Genomic DNA, 24,424 nt, shown 5'->3' with positions numbered 1-24,424 from the left:
AGCTCAAAGACGACACCTTTCATGATGGATTTAGTTCCTATATTCATATGTCAAACTCACCCATAATCACAGAATATTGATCTGCTTGTCCAATATTAAAGATTCTGAATGAATGACATGATGAGAAATAGAGCACAACTAATAACATAGACTGATAGATGTTTAGAATCGATACACATTTGCTGTGAAAATGAAAAATTGTTGTGTCCTAATTTCCAACAACACAACCTCAGATGACATGTTAAAAAGCCTTTGTTTCTTTTTATATGTTTATTTAAAACATTTACCTTTCTGTGCTGTTACTTGTTAAAAACCACACTGACTGGTAAGAAATTCTCTTCTTCTTACCAGTCAGTGAGTGGACCAGCTCTGAAGTCTCCACGTCGTACAAATTAGCGGCTCGGTCCCACGATGCCGTCACAACCTGTTTACCTCCCACCAGCCAATCAGCAGCGATCACCACGCCCTGATGGCTGCGGAGCGTCGTGGTCGCCACCCGGATGGAGGGGCAGTCGTTGGGGCCCTCCACCTCGCAATCCGCCTCATCTTTGTCTGAGAAGTCCACGTCGTCTTCGCAGGGCGTCTGCTGCTGCCACAGCGGGGACACAAGAAGGACTTCAGTCTCAGAGACAGCAAACGTACGAACAACAAACCATCAGAAAGTCTGTTCACTCACGCTGATGTCAGCAACCGGCTGTGGAGTCGGCAGCTGGACCATGTATCTCCAGATGTGAGCCGTCTGATCTCCTGAGGCTGCACAGACACAGAACGAGTCAAGAACAACTAGCACAAAAAAATATGTTTGAATGGAGCCATGTTTCAGGACACAGTGAGCAAAGATTGATTCATTTCTGTCCACACAACCAGCAATAAAAGACATTTCAAACACTAATATTTCAGACTGTTTACTCCATCGTCCTCCTGCAGGACATTTTCCAGCTTTAGGTAATTGTTTTGTGAATTTGTGCCAGCAGAAGAGTTTTTAAGGCACCAAGAATTCAGTCTGATATTGTTTTTCCTGGTTCTACAGTAAATAAATCTACATAGAAAACTTTAGCGATGTTGTAGCTGTGGATGGTTACCTGTTAGAGCCATCTGTTCAGTGGGGTGGAACTTGATGGAGTTGACTGTGGAGACAGAGATATCTGCATTATGCCACATCATAACAAACATTACTGGTATCTATGAAGTACCGAGATAACATACTAGGTGATGTACCATAGACCTTACATTTTTTTGACAGCCATTTCCAAGTACTTTTTGATCAGTCCACTAAAACATTTCAGTTTTCACTTGAAATCATGTTGGAAAATCTACTTCACTGCTCAACTAAGAGGTTACTAAACACTTCAGAATTATAAAAAACATTCACATAATTACAAAAATGTTTATGTATGTCTATATTTGTGAGGTGTGATCAAAAACTTGTGAAGCATGAAGCAGGTCACAGACAACATTTACAACATGACGCCACAATACCAACATCGGGACAAGTTTTACAGGTTTGGTTTAATCGAACATGTTGACACCAATGTTTTACCACCATAGGCTTCATTTGAGTGTTAAAATATGTCTACACAAGAAAATGAAGGAACAGTGTCTCCAGATGATCCTGGTTTCTTCTTCCACCGTCTCTAATAGTTGTGATCAAGTTTTCTCTGGTGGATTATCAGGAACCAGAAACACATCCAGGAACCAATGATTGTTTCTAGGACTCTGAACTGTTCACACTAGGATACATCCCATAATACTGATGATCACTAGGATACATTCCATAATATTGATGATCACTATGATACATTCCATAATACTGATGATCACTATGATACATCCCATAATACTGATGATCACTAGGATACATTCCATAATATTGATGATCACTATGATACATTCCATAATACTGATGATCACTAGGATACATCCCATAATACTGATGATCACTAGGATACATTCCATAATACTGATGATCACTAGGATACATCCCATAATACTGATGATCACTAGGATACATCCCATAATACTGATGATCACTAGGATACATTCCATAATACTGATGATCACTAGGATACATCCCATAATACTGATGATCACACTAGGATACATCCCATAATACTGATGATCAAGAACAACTAGCACAAAAAAATATGTTTGAATGGAGCCATGTTTCAGGACACAGTGAGCAAAGATTGATTCATTTCTGTCCACACAACCAGCAATAAAAGACATTTCAAACACTAATATTTCAGACTGTTTACTCCATCGTCCTCCTGCAGGACATTTTCCAGCTTTAGGTAATTGTTTTGTGAATTTGTGCCAGCAGAAGAGTTTTTAAGGCACCAAGAATTCAGTCTGATATTGTTTTTCCTGGTTCTACAGTAAATAAATCTACATAGAAAACTTTAGCGATGTTGTAGCTGTGGATGGTTACCTGTTAGAGCCATCTGTTCAGTGGGGTGGAACTTGATGGAGTTGACTGTGGAGACAGAGATATCTGCATTATGCCACATCATAACAAACATTACTGGTATCTATGAAGTACCGAGATAACATACTAGGTGATGTACCATAGACCTTACATTTTTTTGACAGCCATTTCCAAGTACTTTTTGATCAGTCCACTAAAACATTTCAGTTTTCACTTGAAATCATGTTGGAAAATCTACTTCACTGCTCAACTAAGAGGTTACTAAACACTTCAGAATTATAAAAAACATTCACATAATTACAAAAATGTTTATGTATGTCTATATTTGTGAGGTGTGATCAAAAACTTGTGAAGCATGAAGCAGGTCACAGACAACATTTACAACATGACGCCACAATACCAACATCGGGACAAGTTTTACAGGTTTGGTTTAATCGAACATGTTGACACCAATGTTTTACCACCATAGGCTTCATTTGAGTGTTAAAATATGTCTACACAAGAAAATGAAGGAACAGTGTCTCCAGATGATCCTGGTTTCTTCTTCCACCGTCTCTAATAGTTGTGATCAAGTTTTCTCTGGTGGATTATCAGGAACCAGAAACACATCCAGGAACCAATGATTGTTTCTAGGACTCTGAACTGTTCACACTAGGATACATCCCATAATACTGATGATCACTAGGATACATCCCATAATACTGATGATCACACTAGGATACATCCCATAATACTGATGATCACACTAGGATACATCCCATAATACTGATGATCACTAGGATACATCCCATAATACTGATGATCACACTAGGATACATCCCATAATACTGATAATCACAGCTGGTTCTAACATGGACTGGAAAGGTTTGGAGACATTTTGAACCATTTTATTGTAACTTCAGTAAATGTTTAACTGATCTAAGGCAGGTTTGGAATCATCTGGACACATTTTTGAACAATTTTTGAGAGACTTTGGGCAAAATTGAGTCTTTTCAGATCATTTCTGAGACATTTTTAACAAGTTGTTGTCATTCTGGCCAAGGTTCAAGTCACTCTGGAAAAGCTTTGAGGCATTTTGGACAGATGTTAGGAACTCTGGACACATTAGGAGTCATTCTGGGAAGGATTTGATGCAGTTTAAAGAAGATTCAACCATTTTAGTAACTTTGGACAAACTGAAACAGATTCCTACGTCATAGATATTAAACTGTTCACACTAGGATACATCCCATAATACTGATGATCACAGCTGGTTATAGAGGAAATGAACAGAAACCAGATTCAGTGTTCAGACTGGGACACCTGGATGGATGTAAAACTGATCTGGTTGGTCATTTAATATCTTGTTTTTCTTATTTTCCGTCTGTTTTTGCTCGTCTTTGCCATTATTTTTTCTCCCTTCTCTAAATATCTTTAATTTTAATACAGTTTTACGTGTCTTTCGGATACTTTTTCTCGTGAAAATTTTGTTGTTTTGGTCATGTTGTACCGTACTTTTCTTGTCTTAATACACTTTTTCATTTGTTTTTCTTGTTTTGTGTCTGTTTTTTGCATTCTGTGTAATTTAGACATTTTGCATCTTGTGTAATTTTGTCTCATTTTTCTTGTTTTCTCTCATTTTGTGTCCCATTTTTGTTGTTTATTGGGACTTTTGTCACAGTTTTGCCTCTTTGTGGCGTTCTTGTTTCTTGCTTTGTAATTTTTCGGTCTTGCTCTTCTTGTTTCGTGTCTCGTTTTGGTCATTTTTTGTGTCTTTGTCACAGTTTTGTCTGATGATGTTACTGCATGGATGTAAAACTGACAGAACAGAACTCAAGTATGTTTTTCAGCCCTGGACATTTCCAGAACTGGACAGGTGTTGCAGGAGCACAAGGAGCAGAGCTTCACTGCACTAGCAGACTAATCTGGGTGGAAAATCTACATCAGGCATTGTTCTTTTTTTGTTAAAGACACTGTCTCTAAACATCATGTGTAATAAATACTGCAGAAATGAGCAAATCTCAAGAGTTTCATAAAATCACAGCAGCAGCAGGGTCAGAAAACATTCCATCCTTCAACACCAGGGTGAAAACATTTAATCACTTCTATTGTGATAAATGTGCTGCAGAAATCCAACTCTACCTGATCCTTGATGGCCCATATATTTGAGGAGGCACTTTCCCGTCTCGATGCTCCACAACATGGCAGAGTGGTCTGTTGGGATACAAGAGAAACCAGACAGATGATTACTACTGCTGTCTACATCTGGTCATATACAGTATAGTTGTCTCAGCTTGGATAGAGAGAACTATTAAAAACAATTACCTAGGCTAGAAAAATATATTTAATGAGGGCTGATGGTGCATAAGAAAAGCAGACAGGAAGAAGAATCCAGTGGCGTTAAATCCTCCAACTCACAGGTATAAAACAGATTTATAAAGAAACAGGAGACACAAGATTAAATACAAAAACAAAACACCAAGAACGGGGGAAACAGAGAAGTGCAGGAAACAGACATTTGAGTATAAATGAAAGGAGCGATGAGCGGGGAAGTACCTGCAGACGCTGTACCGAGGACCATGGGTTGAGTCCTGGTGATGCTGAGGTCCCAGATGCCGTCCCTGTGGCCGACATACTCCCTGACCAGCTGGCAAACCGCCCTGGACGTGGTCGCTTTGAAACTGGACACGATCTGACATCGACATCAAACCAGCGTTAAGACTGAACATCAGAGAATCCCAGCGGTGTCTCTGGCAGGGTTCCTACACATCACTGGTATAAGGAGGGTTCAACAGCCAGCGCTAGTCACTGCAACAGACTGAAGCATCCGTTTTAACCCTCTGAACTACAAGCAGCAGCTTCTGGAGGTTTTTTTTATTTTATTGCTCCTGTCACATTTTTGACAGCAATATAAACTCCTTGACCCAAAAACACACTCAAAAATGTCTCCCATGCAACCAAACAAAGTTAAAATTCTATAAGTCACACTAAAAAACCTGGAATCTACAAATCCAACATTGTTCCGAAAGCCAACAAATGCTGTCAACTCTGGGAAATTACAACGGTAACGCTACGTGCTATAAATACTTTGACTTTTGGACATGTTTCCATACATCTGCTCTGTGTACACTGCCTGCAGTTCAGTCAAACATCTCTGAACTTCTGTCATGTAACTGTAGGTCACAGCTGAGGAATGCAGAAATTCTTGCTTTATACAGAGAAAACTGTTTATTTTTGGCAAATTTTTGAATGAGGCATCTAGAATTCAGTGATTAGAAAGAAAAGTAATGATTTGGTTGATTTTGCCAACAAACTGAAAATCACACATGATTAATTCAAGAACCGTCTGAAAGTTGTAGAACCAACAATTCTGGCTGATAAATCATTCTGGAGGTTCTCTAACAGATAAAGTGCCTTTTGGTGTTCAGAGGGTTAAACTGTTTGTTTATTTAACTCAAATTAGTGAATTTTGGAGCCAAACATAAAGGCCAATCTTTAAATTAAACCTTTCACATCGTCAGGCAACCCAGGGATTCAGTTTATAGCATCCATTTAGCTGGATCACACTACAAAGTCTAAAAAATGCAACGTTTTCCCCACAGCCTTTGCTAATTTTTCCAGACACTTTAAGGCGTGGACATGGTTGGGTTTGATGAGTCCAGAGCTGTGTAGGAACCCTGGTGTGATAGAGGGAGGAAGCGGGTCAGCAGAACTGAGGAGGGGTCCTTGTAGTACAGCAGGGCTGAGAAGCTTCTGTTGATAACAGCGTTATTCATATCAGCTGGGCTCAAGACGTTTTACCAAAATATCTTTACTGCTGTTTGCTTTAAGATCCTCTCAGCACATGACGGTTAGTCGATATAAACTGAACCAATCCGATGCTTCGAGGGCTTTAAAACAATCAACCACCCAGGTCTGGTATCAACACAAATGCAGACATTATTTGTCCTGTATCAGTACTAGGGATTACTGTCAGTGCAAAACCGCAACCAAGAAAAAAAAAGACCTAAAAAAAGGGTCAAAGTTACGGTGAGACGGAAGGAACTGATGAGTAGGTTTTAGCAGATTTAAAAAGTGTTTGTACATTAAAGATGGGGATGATACAAACGGGACTTTTGGCTCGTTTTGGACACAGACCACTAAATAAGTTCCAACTGAAACAAAGCAGGAGAGCAGAGAGAGCAGCATCATTCATCTGAAACGAACCTCAGGCTACAAGTTGAACAGAGCACGCTTCAAAATCTGTTAAAAAACAGCAAACTATGGTCAAAGTGACGATGTGATGACAAACACCAGCGCTGAGCAGTGTGGGGACCAGTGGTTACCAGTTAGAAAGCAGCACATTCTCTCATGGTAAATCCAATTTGTTGTTGTTTTTTCATTGCACCGGGTTAAGGTTTTTCATTAGCGTGATGAATCCGTGGTAGCAGGCTGAGGATGAGGATGAATCCTGAACTTGTTCAACTGATGCAACGTTTAAAGAAGCAGCGACAGGAAGCGGCAGGTTTAAGGAAAGAAGCTCCGCAGAATAAGCTGTAATTACCGGCCGAGCAGCGAATCTAACGCACCCAGCAGCTAAAGCTCTACAGTCTGTAGCGTCAGCATGCAGTCTGCTGCAGCATGTCACATTCAAGATTCAACAACTTTATGGTCAGAAACACAGTGGTTACCCTGAGGAATGAGATTCGTACTTTGTCAGTTCCCTTCACACAACTGAAATAACAAATAAAATGAAATGAAATACAATATCATAAAAATAAGATAAAATAACACAAAAATAGTTTTAAAAATGTATTCTTTGTGCAAATGCTAGCATCTTGTGCAGTACTGTCATATGTGAACAAGCATTTATATGAGCAAAACATTGCCATTTATAGATATTGCAGGTGTTAATGTGTGATCTGTAATTATTAATCAGTTTGCACAAATACAAAAACTATTCCTGTAAACTCTACACTAACAAGTCCTACAGGTTTTAAAAAACTATCTGAGAATACTTTCAATTAACTGTCAAAGCAAAACAAAAAACTCAGACCCACAACTGTTTTTTTGATTGATAAATGTTCGCAAAGTTTTCATTTATTTGTAAATTAATCAAATTTACAAATACATATTTAAATGTATCTGATTTGTGCGTCTGATAATCAGAAACCATCCGTCTAGACCAGTGGTTCTTAACCTGGGTTTGATCGAACCCTAGGGGTTCGGTGAGTCAGTCTCAGGGGCTCTACGGAGGTCAAGACACAGTCGACTCATATGATTGGTGATGACACGCCCTGCTTGGCCATCATTGGCTGCAGGTGATCACGCTACATTGCTTGGTCAATCTGTGCTGCAGGGAATTTGGTGAGCTCAGTAATCGACTTGTGACTGTCATGATGGTACGTTGTGTGATTTCTTTCTTGATATTTTAATCCATACTAACTATGTTGAGCAAAAAAAGAAAGTGGTCGGACGAATATGTACAACATGGATTCACATGTATAACAGAACGTGATGGGAGTCAGAGTCCTATCTGCATGATTTGCAATGCCAAGTTAAGCAATTCTAGTCTAGCACCGGCAAAACTAAAGGAACACTTCCTTAAGCTGCATGGAGATGGGGAATACAAGAACACAAGTGATGTTAATGCACGGTTCATTTTGTGCACCAGTAAAACATATAACTATGTCTTGAATTTGAAAAAAAACTTATTTTATTTTTCAATAAAGAAGGGTTCAGTGAATGTGCATATGAAACTGGTGGGGTTCAGTACCACCAACAAGGTTAAGAACCACTGATCTATACTGTTGCTCTCAGATCTTCAGGTGCCATTTAACCCTGTAAACCCCACTGTTGTAAAAATACAACATCAGTTTTAGTTTTATTATTATTTACTATTATTTATATAACTATATCTATCTATCTATCTATCTATCTATATATATATATAAATAAATAAATAAATTTTGCAAAAGAACCCCAAAAAAATCATATATATATATATATATATATATATATATATATATATATATATATATATATATATATATATATATATATATATATATATATATATATGGTTTATTTTCTTTCTTTCTGTCTTTATATATATATATATATATCTATATATATATATCTATAAATAAAAAAAATTCTTTGTTTTTTGTCGTTTCTTTTTTGCTCGTTTTTTTTCTATATTTGGGTCTTACAGAGTTAAACAACAGCTAAAATATGTTTTGGGTTTTGTTCTATCTCATAAAGTTGTTACTGGATGAAGCTTAAATCAGTGACAGACACAGCGAAGTGTTTTTGAGCAGACCACAAACTGAGCTGTGAACTGAAGCAGCCAAACACTCCTCCTCCAGTATTTTAAAGCCTTTGGGACGTCTCCACAGTGTACCATTATGTGAAAGCCGACAGCTAGCCCAACCAGAACCAAAGAGGTGCAACTGAAAAAGGCTGTTAGTGAGATAATAAGGTCATGTTTTTATCTCACGCAGAAACAGGTAGAAGAGCTCAGACCCCTACATTTGAATGACCAAGTCTCGTGGGGAGGGAGTGTCGACCCCCTGGCTGGGCTGTTCATGCATATTGGCACACAAGGGGGAGAAATCAACAAGTTACCCATGAGTCTCCACCCCACAACTCCCAGCTGGCTACGCTGAAGTTGCGGGATCCACCTACTCTGGCATGGCAAGAGTTTGAACGCGGCTACGAGCAGAAAAGGTGAAACAGACAGCAGTTCTTCTCTTTAACGTTCACTGAGTAAGACACAGAGGAAACCTTTTCTGGATTCCAAAGTCGAATCAACACTTTAAATGCTAACATTCACAGAGGTTAGATTCAGGTTCATCTCATCTCCAATCATCAGGTGTTTCTGCTCCACCATCTGATTAGCTTCATGCTTTTTAAAATCATACATTAGAAATGTTTAACACGCATCTGTCAAAGATTAGATCGATAAATCAAATACTTTAAAGATTGCCCTCTTGCCAGGACCTTGTTTTCAATGATTTTATGTTAGAACAACATCATCTCAGGAATTATTAAAGATGCCATAAAAAAAGAAATGTCTGTATTCCAAAACTATGAAACCATTTTGAAACTCCAGAAGTTTTCATTTGTGGAACAACTTGCCAAACCTGCTCAATCAGTTATGAAAAATCAACAACAATAACCTCGTTTTCATTTATTTCATATTAAAGTATTCTATATGTTTGTATTACTGAGACCTGCAGCTGCATGTGGTTCAGAAAACATCACAAGTTCACTTCTGATTTATCAGGTTTTTGCTAATATGGGCTCAAAGACGGAACTTTTCATGATGGCTTAGTTTTTATTTTTTGTCATATTTTAACTCAGCCTTAGTCAGAGATTATTTGATCTATTTGTCTGATATTCCAGATTCTGAAACAATGACATGATGAGAAATAAGTGAAAATTTCTGTTTTCTATCTTTAATAGTCCCTCAGATGTTGTTGTTCAAACAGACTCAAATTTAAATGTGAGAAAAAAAAATCTGCTGAAAGAGGGTCAAATGGCAATTTAATATATATACACACTACCGTTCAAAAGTTTGGGGTCTCCCAGACAATTCCATGTTTTCCAGTAAAACTGCCACTTTTATTCATGTGCTAACATAACTACACAAGGGTTTTCTAATCATCCATGAGCCTTTCAACACCATTAGCTAACACAATGTAGCATTAGAACACAGGAGTGATGGTTGCTGGAAATGTTCCTCTGTACCTCTATGGAGATATTCCATTAAAAATCAGCTGTTTCCAGCTACAATAATCATTTACCACATTAACAATGTCTACACTGGATTTATCTTTCATTTAATGCTATCTGCATTGACAAAAACTGTTTTTCTTTCATAAATTAGGACATTTCTAAGTGACCCCAAACAGTGGTGTATATTTATGTTACAAATTATTTTATATATATTGAGTTAAAATTTCCCAATTATCTTTACAAATATCAATATTTAATGCTATAAAAATCTAAAGCTAATCAGAGATGGTTGAGCAGAAACTGTTTGATGATTTGTTATGTAATATCTTCTATTCACTCTTGTATTTGACTGTTTCTACATTTTACAACCTTAGTAAACGTGCAAAGAGACTTCAGGTTACAATGTGTACAACAACACCTCGTTTTTGTAATTTTTGAGAATTATTCTAAACTAGCAGCAAAACGGTCCTTACCTTGCTGGTTGAAGCCTTGTAGGTGGTCTTCAGTTTTTGGGACAGCTGACTGGTGCTGTGACTCGCTGGAAATCAACACACAGATACAGGTTAGAGCATCTTGAAAGCAAGCATTTATTAAAACAATACCACTTTTGGGAAATTAAAGCTGCTACACTACAAACTTAAAATGTGAACGTAGATGAATGCAGAGCGTGACTCACCTTTAGTTTTCAGAGCTCCTTTAGCCAAGTCGGCCCCTTCGAATGTCTGTCCCTCTGCAGTCAAACGGTCGTTCAGAGTTTCGATTTCTCTGCGTACTGGAAGTCAAACATGCCATGAGTTAAAAGACATTTGGATGCTGGGGCTGAAATGATCACACCAGGGTCCATGGAAGAGTAGGAGTTTGGGTTTTACAGAAGCTATCAAACAGCCGTCCAGACTGTCTTACTGTCAGATGTGAGAAGCTCGACAACACTCCAGAGTGGTTCTAATGACACCAAATCTGCTCACAATGGGATCAGTTACAGTTAATACAGTTCTGGGTATTCCTGTCAGTTCAGTAGATCCTCAGTCATCAAGGTCGTGGTCATCTTAACAGCTTCAGTGAAAATTAACCTTCTTTAGAACTTGTGGATCAGAGAATAAATGTCTTTATTTAGTTTTTATCCAGCACTTAAACAAAATCACCAGTGGCAAAAACATAAGAATAAAAAAATTACATTTCTTAGCCAGTTTCAATAATTGTGGCTTTATTTACTGAAGCATTCTAGCTTTTGTTGTTTATCAGATGGACAGAAATAAAAGGAGATTTCTGTGAGACCACACAACACAAACTGAATGTTGTTGTTTTTATAGTTTACATGTAAAGTGTCTGCTAGTGCCCAGGAAAGCGCTACACAAATAAATTGCATTACTATTTATTTATTATTAAATGTCTTTAGTACATGTGGACCAGTGCTAACGTTGTAGCCACCATCCAGAGGCCCATTTTGAACAGGAAGAACTCTGCAACAACTGTGAAGGTGGAGCTGCTAACATTTCTCAGCCACACACTCTACTTTGATGCTCGTTTGGAGACGACTTCTTGCTCTTTAATTACAGAATCAGAAGTAATTTGAAGAGTTTGAAGCCATGAGTTTTTTTCCGCTGCACACAGCAAAGCGCGGCATGCTGACTGGCTAGCTGTGACCAATACTCGATCCTGAAAGGTTTCCATTCAAGCAGCAAGGCCAAGAGTGTTTCAGCAGGCAGGAAGCGTGTTGCAGCTGAGAAATATGAGTAAATATGTTTATTCTCCACCTGCCAACACTCATGCTAACGCTAATCAGCTGTACATCTGACCCTTCAGTTGAAAAAACAAGAACAATCATAAAGTTTCATCTGACAAATCCACTCAGCTACAGAGACAGTTTGTGTTTAATTATAATTCTTACTTTTTGAAATGAAATTCAAACCTGCGTTGTTTTTGCCTTTAAGGTTTAAATATTAGGTGCTGAAATATGTAACTGTACTTCCAATTAAAAAAAGTGAATTGACAAATGACAATGACAAAAATGACATGAAAAATTTTATTGGAGCGACTTAAATTTGAAAATGCTAAGAAAACTTGTGATCACGATTATGGTAATTAAGTACGTGACAAAAATTCACTTTCAACAGTGTGGGAAAAACTAGCTGGAACATCTTGATTTGTGCTTAAGCAACCAATCATTAAATAACTAAAAATAATTTTGATTCTAGAGGGAAATCTAGCTGTTTTTAATTAAATGAAGCTTGTGGTTGAACATAATTCCATTAGAAATTTTTCAGTTTTTGTGCGGTGAGCGCAACACATGTCATGTTGTCTCTCTGACATTAGAAATACAGAAACTGGAAGCAGAAAAATATCTACAATTAACGTCAGAGTTCCCTTAAATCTGAGCCACAGCTTATAGTGAATTACACACTGAAGCTACTTTTGGAATCACAGCAGCACATCCTCCCTTCATGACTTACATTCAAGGTTTTCTATGTAGAGGTTTTCAAACTCCCTCTCGATCTGACTGAACAGGTCCAGCAGGTTGCTCCTCAGAGACAGGGGCAGTTTCGAGTCCTGCCGGGGCAGAAGAGAAGAACTTTAACCACCTAGAAACATGAAGGCTTATGACTGAGGAGAGGGGGCAGGACAGGCTGTAACGCCTACAGATTAATTCATGTGAAAAGGGTCGAGGCTGGGAAAAAAGGAAAGAACATAAGAGAAAAAAAACACAAAGTGTCAGATACATAAATGCACAGCTGGAGGGAAAATCTGCGGAAGTCAGAGATGTTTTATGTTGAAGAAAAAAATAACTATTCTCTAATCCTTCACACAATACAAGTTCAGCATTTGTCTCCAAAAATACAAAATATTCCTGCAACAAAGCACCAGAAAAGACTTTCATCTGACAATAAAACTCAGGGAAGGAAATAAAAATGAACTCCTGTTTCAGGTTCCAACAGGAAAAGACATAAATCAATAAAGTATTAGTGTTGGTGCCTCACACATGCCTGAATGTGTTTTTCACAGGGTTCAAGAAACAAGCTTTGACTTGTTGAACTCACACCACACTGCAGTATTTCCAGATGGTTATTAAAGTAAAGTAGAGACAGAACGTTATGTTTATGTAAGTCCATTTACACTGTTTCATTAAAGACATTAAAGTTCTTCACTTTATCTGCAGAATGGTGTATTTTAATACTGAAAATAGTGAAAATAAAAGCTACTTTACTTTTACTGTGATTTAAAGACACATTTAACAGTAACTGATATTTTCCAAGCAAAAGAAAACTGTTTGATTTTTAAAAGCATGTTGGTATTTCTTCAATTCTGAATATTCTTTAGTGACAGAGAAGAAAATAAAATGAAAAGAGCAAAATTACTAACTTTGTAATACAATTTTATCAGGGATTTAAAAACACTTTCTTTTACAATTAAAAACAAACACTAATGCAATCCCAGTCCTTTATGATAACATAATGAATCCTACTACAGCAGTGGGAGTTAAACATGTTATTTACAGTCTGGACCGATCCAAACAGGAAGTGGGTCAGATCTCCACTTAGTGTTGACCAGTCTTTGTGCATAAAACATGCTTGCTTTGCCTGAACTGATGCTCGTGGCTACATTTTCTAGAGAAATCAGTCATGTGTGCTGTGAGCATTCACAGGCTGAAAGGTTTGTGCTTCAAACTGGAATAAGTGCACAGAAAGAGAGCTTGCTGAGAGGACCTGCTGCTCTGCATTATGACGGAGGGGTTCATCAGAAGGAGCCCACATACTGACACTCACAGCTGGAAAATCTAAATACACTCAATTATTCACATATTTTTATACATTATTAATACTGGAGTGGAAAATATTTTACTCCCCAACAGCTCTGATGTTGATCATAAGAACCAGGAACAATGTTGACTGAGACAAGGAGTCCTGACAGGTGTATCACACTGTATTACAAAGATCAGGTACGATGAGCCTGAAGTCAAAGTTTTCAGCATCACCATGGTAACTGATGCCGCACAGCTACATCACCGTGGTAACTGATGCCGCACAGCTACATCACCGTGGTAACTGATGCTGCACAGCTACATCACCGTGGTAACTGATGCCGCACAGCTACATCACCGTGGTAACTGATGCTGCACAGCTACATCACCATGGTAACTGATGCCGCACAGCTACATCACCGTGGTAACTGATGCTGCACAGCTACATCACCATGGTAACTGATGCCACACAGCTACATCACTGTGGTAACTGATGCTGCACAGCTACATCACCATGGTAACTGATGCCGCACAGCTACATCACCGTGGTAACTGATGCTGCACAGCTACATCACCATGGTAACTGATGCCACACAGCTACATCACCGTGGTAACTGATGCTGCACAGCTACATCACCATGGTAACTGATGCCGCACAGCTACATCACCATGGTAACTGATGCTGCACAGCTACATCACCGTGGTAACTGATGCCACACAGCTACATCACCGTGGTAACTGATGCCGCACAGCTACATCACCATGGTAACTGATGCCACACAGCTACATCACTGTGGTAACTGATGCTGCACAGCTACATCACCATGGTAACTGATGCCGCACAGCTACATCACCATGGTAACTGATGCTGCACAGCTACATCACCGTGGTAACTGATGCCACACAGCTACATCACCGTGGTAACTGATGCCGCACAGCTACATCACCATGGTAACTGATGCCACACAGCTACATCACTGTGGTAACTGATGCTGCACAGCTACATCACCATGGTAACTGATGCCGCACAGCTACATCACTGTGGTAACTGATGCTGCACAGCTACATCACCGCGGTAACTGATGCCGCACAGCTACATCACCATGGTAACTGATGCCACACAGCTACATCACCGTGGTAACTGATGCCACACAGCTACATCACTGTGGTAACTGATGCCGCACAGCTACATCACTGTGGTAACTGATGCTGCACAGCTACATCACCATGGTAACTGATGCCACACAGCTACATCACCGTGGTAACTGATGCCACACAGCTACATCACCATGGTAACTGATGCCACACAGCTACATCACTGTGGTAACTGATGCTGCACAGCTACATCACCATGGTAACTGATGCCACACAGCTACATCACTGTGGTAAGTGATGTTGCACAGCCAGATCACCATGGTAACTGATGCTAACCTGCTCTGGAGGCTCTGTCAGAGTTTAGGATGTAAATCAGCTGTAAGCAGTGTCTCTCTTTAACCAAATCTTCTCTCCGACTGATTCAGACTCTCAGCTGAACTTTTATCTACAGACCTGTTAAATTCAACTGAATGAAGCCATGCAGTCACAGCAGGATAACCAGATGTCTTTTGCTGCCAAAGAAACCTACATGCATTCAGCTGGTGATGCAGAAAATACATAAATATATTTTTATGTTTGGTTCCAGGTCCTTTTACTCTGCTGGTGCTGCAGCTGATAGAACACTAATTAGAAAAGTGATCAGTCTGTTGGTGTCTATCACAGAGAACATCTAATCAATAGTATTTTGTGTTATGGACATCTGTCATCTTTGGTAAACACTGATCAAAATGTTTCACTATTTTCTGACATTTCAGAGACCAAACAACAAATCGATTCATCCAGAGATTGATTGAGAGTGGAAATAATTGCTTATTCCTGCAGAGTCACAGAGTGGGAAAAAAATACATGAACTTACAGTATTAACATTTTTCTACCTGCATTATTTCTGGGCCTTATCTGCAATAATAGTACTTTAATAAACCTTAAAAAAAATGTGTTTCATACCCTTCATAGCTCTGTTATGACAATTTTAGTCTCCATTTTGTGCAGAAGAAGAGCCGACTGACAGCCTTTTATGGGGTTGATACTCATTATCTCTGACTGTTGTTTCAGGTCAATCTAACACAAACCATCACTGATATTTGTATTTATTTGACCAAAATAAATAAAACCAGACAGAAGAGTCTTGGAAACTTGTGCAGTATAAAACTGTATGACAGAATAAGTGATTAATGTGCAGCTTGTCTCTCAGATGATGGTGTAGTACAGAAGGATAACATCATAATTAGGTGTAAATATAAGAATGACACCCAGGGTCACAATTTGCTGTAAAATGCCTTTAAGTTTTCATCTAGATGTTGCAGAAATCTTAAATTTGCAGAAGAAAAGGTGAGATTAATGTGTCTCTCCATCCTCTACTGTTATGCACATTTTAGCACCTGACTGAGTAACAATAAATATCTTTAGAGACGAGTGCAGTGAGATGAGGTGATAAAAAAGGTGCCAGTCAAACCTCAAACTATGGAAAACGGTGGTTGTGTGGCATTTACGTAACATGATTTATGTGCACAATTATTTATTCACAAAGTCTGCGCTGGGCTGCATTCTCTTCTGAACAAAACAGCTTTTCCACATGAATATTTAAGTCCACCCACCGTCAGCATCAAAATCTCCAAATGACGGGTTATTAAACTGATCTGACTTCTAGTTTTTAACCGGAGAGTGTAGGCGCACCAAATCCAAAATAACACTGTAGTCTAGCAAAATAAAACATGCATATTTCTGGAATATCTACAAAAACACATGTTAAAGGGGGTTTAAAGTAGAGGAAACACTTTCAGAGGCAGCACACATCTCCTCCTCTCACTACTAAGCAAACCTAAACTAGATCAAACCTACACAACTAAAGCTACCTACACTACTGTCAGAAACACCTGAAACTTACCTCCATTCTCATGAAGGATTCCAGATTATCAGAGGACTGAGACCAAAAGGGACCAGAGCGAAAAAACAAGAAGTCATGAGGAAGGGATTTTAGAAATGGGAGCTTATACAGGTTTAAATCCACAACAGCTCCATGCTGCCTGTATGATCATAAATCCACGCTGGTGAGAGATTCGCCACATTAAACCACTTCATTTTCCATTTAGAGTCGAAACGTTTGCACACAACTTCCTCTAAAGATCAGGATTCTGACAATCTAATCCTACTATTGTAAATAACAGAAAAACACAAACATGTAGCTTTTACCTCCCATAAGTGCCTTTTTTTAGTACAGCAGAGAAGCACAAGCTCTGCTAATTAGTGACACCTCCATAATATTCATCTATCAGACGAAGCAGCTAAAGGGAGGTCAGCCACCTTTAAGTTTATTATTTACACCTGTGCTTTTCCTGCTATGACGAGTCAAAAAGTCCTCTGTGCAACAACAGAAGCCATTTAAATAAGATATTAACCCTCCTGTTGTCCTCATTTACGAGCACCAAAAAATACTGCTTCTTTGTCTGAAAAAATCAGCAAAAAAATTCCCCAAATTTTTGAAAATTTGCAAAAACTTTAGGAAAAAAACTCCAATAATTCCATAAAAGTTTCCCTTAAAAGTTTTACTTTAAAAAAAAAAAAAAATCCCCCAAATTTGGCAAGAAAATTTTTGTAAATATTATCAAAAAATGAGTAGAAATCTCCCAAAAGAATCATAAAAATACTTTTAATATTTCTTTTTTCCACCAAAAAAATTTCAGAATTTTCCCAAAAATGTTGAAAATGTGGACATTAGAAGTTTCACTGTGGAAATATATTTCTTTCCACATTTTCAAACTTTAAAATGGGTCAATTTTGACCCGCAGGACGACACCAGGGTTAATGCCGGCTAGACTGGGAATTTGAACTGATGGAGAAGCAGCTTGTTGTTGCTCGTCTGTAATCAGCTGTAGCTGTAAAGTTACAGACAATAAAAAAAGGGTTTGTGGTCTCAGACTGCAGCCCTGTTTCCATTTGTGCAAATTTTCTTACCACCTGTCACAATCACTTTAAATCACTGTGCCTTGAAATGCGTAAATATTGTATTTTGACTTTTAATACATTTAGTATTTCGACAGATTTAAAAACTAGAAGTGTTTTGTTTATAGTTTTATAGATCAACTTTTTTTAGAGTATGTACTAACATTTAATGTTAATGTGGTTACTAACCTTCCTGTTTTGTGTTTTTCTTGTTGTACATAAGCTGCTGAATATGTGAATTTTCCTCATCCGACCGACTGACCTACATTCCTGTTATGTATTTTTGCCATTTCAATCCTAAAAACACAAATGAAACTCTCTCTCAGTTTAAGGCCCAAACAACAAATAAACGTTAAATATTAAGGGCTTCCAAAAGAAAAACCTGACTATCAGTAAATGAGATGCATTTGAATCCATGTGGTGTTTATATATCAGAGTGAAATGAAATTAAACAGTCAACACTAGAGTTTTATGTGTGCAACACATAAAAATAAACCTCAAATATGAGCTCATCAGACTTTAATAGTGAATTATCACTTTAATAGTGAATTCAGGCTCCCATGAGGACAACATTAATCTAAACTTCAACCTATGTCCAGTTACAGTAAACCACATGGCCTCGCTGATGCTTCATCCCAATAATAAAGGAGCACATTACCAAATTTACAGATGAAGCTCAGTTTAATTTGTTCTGCAGCTCTGGAGGAATTTTGTCAAGTCTGAGGAAATGATAATTCCAGATATTGTCAATAATATAATCATAAGACAGTCATTTCCATGTTAACAGACACCGTGCACGAGTAAATTATGAGTCTGACTGAAGTGTAGATGTAAAATGTGGCATCGATCCCGTTTCATTCTGTCCACAGGTGAAGACAACGAAACACGGAACTCATCAGTCATGTGATCAAATGTTTGCTGGGTTAAGACTTATTTTAAAAAGTCAAAAAGCATCTCAAGCAAGTAAAACTGGGGAGAAAGTTTTGAATGATTGCATTTCCATCAGCTTTAGTTTCGCCTTTATCGACCAATTTTAAGAAAAACCTAAAGACGTTCAAGTTTTCATTGGTTTCTATTAGGGCTGGGCGATATGGCCTAAAAAAAAACCTCCGATTTTTTCACAAAAAATCCCGATTCACGATTTATCCAATATTTTTTACCCCCTACCTAATCTCTGCACACTGGAGTCCAGTCTACTTTATGCAAATGAGTTGCAGCCCTCTCCAGGTAAACACACCTGATCGCAGCTGGAAATGCGCTGCATGTTGCATGCTGGTCTGGTTGCTGTGCGTTTCCAGCTGTGATCAGGTGTGTTTACCTGGAGAGGGCTGCAGCTCATTTGCATAAAGTAGACTGACTTCTACTTTATGCAAATTGGATGCAGCGTGCAGAGATTCCACACATCGTGAAACTGTCCTCAAACTTCTAAACTAGGCGTCAGTGACCTAAAACAAGGACAGATTCAGCTGCTGCACAGATTATTTCTCACCTCAGATGCTTTCAGAAATACTTTTCATTGACGTGTTTTTGAAATAAAAGGGAAAGTTTGCGGCCGAGCCGCTGTGTTTATCTGACTTGTCTGCAGGACTGTCCAGCTGAAAGCTCGGTCATGTGACCACGTAGCGTCCTGCTGTTGGTCAGTGCTGTCATGTGACCATGTTGTGGTCCGCTAGTGACCACCCGCCGTCTGTGTGATTTTCAGATGTGGTGTGTTGCCGTGCGGGAAAATAGCATCTAGTGGAGACGTACCTTTAGATCTGCACCGCTCGCCGCCATGTTGTTTGTGTATCAAGCGTGGGGGGGAGGGGAGCACTCTGAACTACGGGAGCCCGGCGGGAAGGCGTTGGTGGCGGATGTTGATGAGAAAATCAATTTTCATTAAAACAAATCGACAAACTCGAATTAATCGATAAAATCGATTTATTGCCCAGCCCTAGTTTCTATAGTTCTTAATAATCCATATTTTTAGTATTTTATATCTTAAACATTGATCTTGCAGCTTGTTATCTTGCTTTGACCAATTTTAATATTTTATACAATTTTATTCTGTTTTACAAACTGATTATTCTGTTGCTAACTGATTGTTTCTGATCTGGGAATGTGCATAAAAACATGTCATGGAATCACAGCTGGTAATCAGAAGCCAGTTAGGACGTTCAGGCTGAAAGTTCAACAGGCTTTAACTCCAGTCTAAGGCCACGTCTAAATATAGCCCCTACTAATCCTTTTTGTCCACCTTGTTCCTCTGTTTACTTCCATCCTCTCAGAAAATGAACAACATGAGAAACAGGAACAAGCGATGGAAACGAAGCACCTGCATGAGTCTGAATGCTTAAGCATTTAACTAAACCAACTCCCCAGCGTGCGAGCAGTCAGTAACTGTGGCAGACGTAAGCCAGCAACAATGCAGCCATTATGAGCCTCTGAACGGCTGCTTTAAAATCTAATTGGCTTTGGCTTACAGCAGGACTGCAGCTACAGCAGGACAGCGAGCTGATGATGACACACAGGTAGGAGGCAGCTGGAAACAGGCAGGTGATTCTGGTGAGTATTTTAGTTTTATATCAGCAGGGTCAGTGTGTATCAGATCAATAAATACATGGCTGCACCATCCCAGATTTAGTCCAGAGTTTGTTGTTTACGACCCAAAACTAAGTTCTGTGAAATATTTTAGATGAATTTTGAGAATTTTATATGTTTCTACACCTGAGAATGTTTTCAGTCTAACCTGAGAAGCCATTTCAAGAATTCTTTATCTGTAGAAATGCGACTCCCACAGCCATGAAATTTGGTGGGCTCCATCTAATTACAGGTTCTGTCAGATTTTAATCTATCACCCGTTTACTAAAGTCCACATAGGGGGACATTCAATGAGGCAAAAATGAGCCTCACATGTTAAATCTCAACATAAAGATAACATGGAAGCAGATTCTATCTTTGCATGTATAATAACAATAAATCAACATTTAGTCAAAATATCTAAAACCTTTAACAAAAACAGAAAATGAGACACAAAACAAGAAAAACATGAAACCAAATGGAAGAAGAAGGAGAAAAATGACAATCACCATTTTATCCTGTCAAAATAATGGAAATACATCAGGTTCTACTGATGTTAGAGCCTCAAAAGTTGGTTAGATGTCAACCAAAGACTGGATTTTAGTAGAAATATGGATTCATCCATAGATATACACTTACAGGAACTTTATGGAGACACTAGACCAGCCTCATTCGAACCAATAATTCAACATTTAACCTCTGCTGGATCCATTCAATCATTTGGAAACTATTCTGTCTGTGTCCACCAAATGTCATGGCTGTGGGAGTTTTATTTCTGGAGATATTAAACCATAAAACAGCTTCTCATGTAAGACACTTTTTGGGGCTAAAAATAGAAAAAGGTGTTTTCACACATGAACAGAACTTAGCCGTGGTTCCTAAATAACAAATTCCAAGATAACTCTGGGACGGCAGATGAACAGCGCTCCCTGAAATAACACGGACTGACAGGTTTTGTCCAGGTGTTTGTTGTGTGAATGAAGTGGTCGTCACCTGTCCCTCCACCATGTCCCTCTGCAGGCCGGAGCGGTCCTGCTCGGTGCTGTTGGTCCTGCGGATGGACAAGCTGTGGGACTTCCTCTTCTGCTTGGCCTGGCGGGCGGCAGCGCTGCTCCCACTCTCCACCGGCATCCCTCCGTCCAAACCCGATGTCACCACGGTCTGAAGGCACAAAACCGAAGCAGAGAAGATGACCAAGAGGCAAAGAGAAGAAAACCCAGACTGGGTGGAAAACATACGGGGACAGTTTTTGTTTGGCAGCTCACACGTGTGAATGTGTGAAAGTGAAGTGAAACAGAGTGCTGCTTGGTGTGTAAACTCAACAAACACTCAGTGGGAACCTTAAGGTGAAACAGGAGGGAGGACAGAAACTGAGAAGAGAGCAGCAACAACAGAAGCTCTACAATCACAACACTGCCTGAATTCAATATTTAGTTGGAGAAAGCCGCAATGATTTAGTTAATTATTACAACACTCACCCCATTTTCAGAAACAGCTGCTTCCCCAAAGCTGTCCCCATACTGAATTTAAAACTGCACTGTTGTCACTTTCTGTAAAAGTAACTGCCTCATACAGGTGCAATAATAACCATCTCACTTCTACCTATATATATATATATATATATATATATATATATATATATATATATATATATATATATATATATATATATATATATACACACACACACACTGTACATTACTGCTACTACTGTAATTGTGTTCTTGTAGTGTTTTGCAGAGTTTTAGAATGTTGTATAGTGTAGAGTTTTAGAATGTTGTATAGTGTAGAGTTTTAGAATGTTGTATAGTGTAGAGTTTTAGAATGTTGTACAGTGTATATTGTTGGTGCACTTGAGTGGCTCTTTAAATCTCAACTGAATCTGTTGATTACTTCAATTTAGTCTGTAAAACATTCATATAAGGTGACAACATCAATTGCTTGTGTTTTCCAACTCAGAACATACTTAAATTAGGGATGGAGCCAACTATTACCTTTATTTAGTCCTTTGTTGTTGGTTCATTATTTGGTCTATAAAATGTTGTGAAAAATATCATTCATATTTCTCCAGAGCCCACTGTGTTGCTTCCAACATTATATTCTGGAAAGAACAATTCAAAACCTAAAACTATTCCGTTTGTGATCACAGCATGATGACACGAGTTTTTGGTACTTTTGATTTAAAAAAAAGTGGTCAGGCTTTCCAAACAGTTGCAAATTAACTCTCAATTATTGGTCCAATCTGTTAATATTATAATCACTATTATGAAAAGACACCCAGCGTCAGGTTTTTGGTCATTTAAATCAGTACCATAAAGTTATACACAATGAGTGACGATCTGAATGCCATTAAAAGCAAAAAAAAACCAAAAAACATTTTTACTATTTCACCAGTGTTACGTCATATGGGAAGGGCTTTTTTCTGCTTATAAGATAATGTTTTACAATTTTTGACACAAATGGACTCCTCTACAAAATCACTCAATAATTACTAATTCCTCCCAAATAGACGATGTCATTTGGTGAAAATTCTTGTTGTTTTCCACATTTTTCCACATCTCTATATATGATATTATACTGCACATTTGGATCATGACAACTCTTTACAGTCAATACTACACATACTTCTCAAATTTTATATAGATTTATTATATATAACACATACCTACATTGTATGTGTGTGTATATGTATACAAACGTTGACATTTATACTGTGCAATTATCTTTAAATATCCATCTGTCATTGTATATTTGACTGTTAGTACAGAACACGAATCAACCAGTTACAAATACACCTATGATACATATCCTTCACTACTGCACTTGTGTGTACAGTACACACACGTGTACAGTACAGTAAAACAACTTTATATATATATTATACTTACCAGTTATTACATTTATTTTGTCCATCTATTCAATGCTAATCCCTGTGTGTAATTCAATTTATGTGCAATTATTTTTATCTATTCTACGATTTTTGCATATTTTGACTTTATCTCTGCTTCATTCCTATCTCGTATCCATCTTCCCCTTTTTCCCACGTCTTTTGAGCTGCTGTAATGTGTGAGTTTATCTGTATTGTTTAGATTTTTATCTAAAACGCCCTGCCAGTAGCACACAGGACGCCCTCCTGTCAGGATGTTATGGATGTTGGAGGTTCCAGCTGTCACATATGGAAACCGGTGTGTTGTATTTAACCTTGAGCTGACATGAGAACCTCTCTGGGTCCTGAACACGTAAACAAAACATGTTTTTGTGTCTTCAGGCAGCCTGGAGCCGATGGAGAAACGCTGCTTCTTAGAGCACAAACAATAAACCAGCCTTGTTTATGAGCTGCCTGGTAGTCGCTTCCTCTTTACTGAGGCGACCTGACGGTGAAAACGCCGCTAAAGCTTCACTTTAATGCGGCACAAAACTTTAGATTAAAGAAAGGGTCCGACTGTGTGGCTGCAAAATGAACGCTAACATTAGCAGGTCTAGACTGTGGCAGCCCAACATCAGTGAAGCGAAGCTAACGTCAGCTGCTGCTAGCGGCTATGCTAACAGGCTAACATTATCCCCCTTAGCAGCTGCTAGCGGATAAGCTAACAGGCTAACATCACCCCGTTATCTCCTGCTAGCGGCTAAGCTAATAGGCTAACATTATCCCCGTTAGCAGCTGCTACCGGATAAGCTAACAGGCTAACGGTAAAGACAACCTGCCCGAACACAGAGTCCAACTTACCAGAAAGTCTACAGATAGGCGGCTTTATTCCGGGTTATTGTGGGAAACGTCGGTCTCTCTAACATTGTTTTCACTGTGTGGTAAATCTGCGCCAGTTTTCGTCCAGAATCTGCGCTAACGGAACCGAGCCCGCTACAGGAACAGCCGGAACAACCGGGACAACCCCCTGCCGGAGATTTTCGCAATAAAATAAAAATCTGGAGAGCGCAAGCCAAGCCCTGTTTTGGGGTTTCTTCGTTATTCC

General features: G+C 38.7%; 1 protein-coding gene across 8 annotated transcripts in view; it reads right to left on the bottom strand.

Moving 5' to 3' along the window:
* The window catches only part of LOC111563107 (WD repeat-containing protein 37), a 34,385-nt gene extending 10,043 nt beyond the window's left edge, over positions 1 to 24,342 (bottom strand). Inside the window, exons 1-12 of one of the 8 annotated variants that reach the window (XM_055014857.1) lie at positions 24,181 to 24,342; positions 21,447 to 21,614; positions 16,840 to 16,875; positions 12,574 to 12,670; positions 10,800 to 10,895; positions 10,597 to 10,661; positions 9,011 to 9,097; positions 4,961 to 5,096; positions 4,547 to 4,618; positions 2,429 to 2,473; positions 677 to 753; positions 349 to 589 (exon numbers count right to left, since the gene is read on the bottom strand). In XM_055014857.1, the coding sequence (XP_054870832.1) occupies positions 349 to 589; positions 677 to 753; positions 2,429 to 2,473; positions 4,547 to 4,618; positions 4,961 to 5,096; positions 9,011 to 9,097; positions 10,597 to 10,661; positions 10,800 to 10,895; positions 12,574 to 12,670; positions 16,840 to 16,875; positions 21,447 to 21,584 (1,090 nt within the window). In that variant the 5' untranslated portion in view covers positions 21,585 to 21,614; positions 24,181 to 24,342. Of the gene's footprint in view, positions 1 to 348; positions 590 to 676; positions 754 to 1,082; positions 1,128 to 2,428; positions 2,474 to 4,546; positions 4,619 to 4,960; positions 5,097 to 9,010; positions 9,098 to 10,596; positions 10,662 to 10,799; positions 10,896 to 12,573; positions 12,671 to 16,839; positions 16,876 to 21,446; positions 21,615 to 24,180 lie in introns of all 8 variants that reach the window. The other 7 variants (XM_055014859.1, XM_055014858.1, XM_055014860.1 and 4 more) reach the window with 7 other exon arrangements.
* Between the last annotated feature and the right edge of the window lie 82 nt (positions 24,343 to 24,424).

Source organism: Amphiprion ocellaris, chromosome 10 (assembly GCF_022539595.1).
Source record: "Amphiprion ocellaris isolate individual 3 ecotype Okinawa chromosome 10, ASM2253959v1, whole genome shotgun sequence".
Taxonomy (NCBI): domain Eukaryota; kingdom Metazoa; phylum Chordata; class Actinopteri; family Pomacentridae; genus Amphiprion; species Amphiprion ocellaris.
Note: the sequence above shows the minus strand (reverse complement) of the source record. Positions and strands in the feature narration are given on the sequence as shown.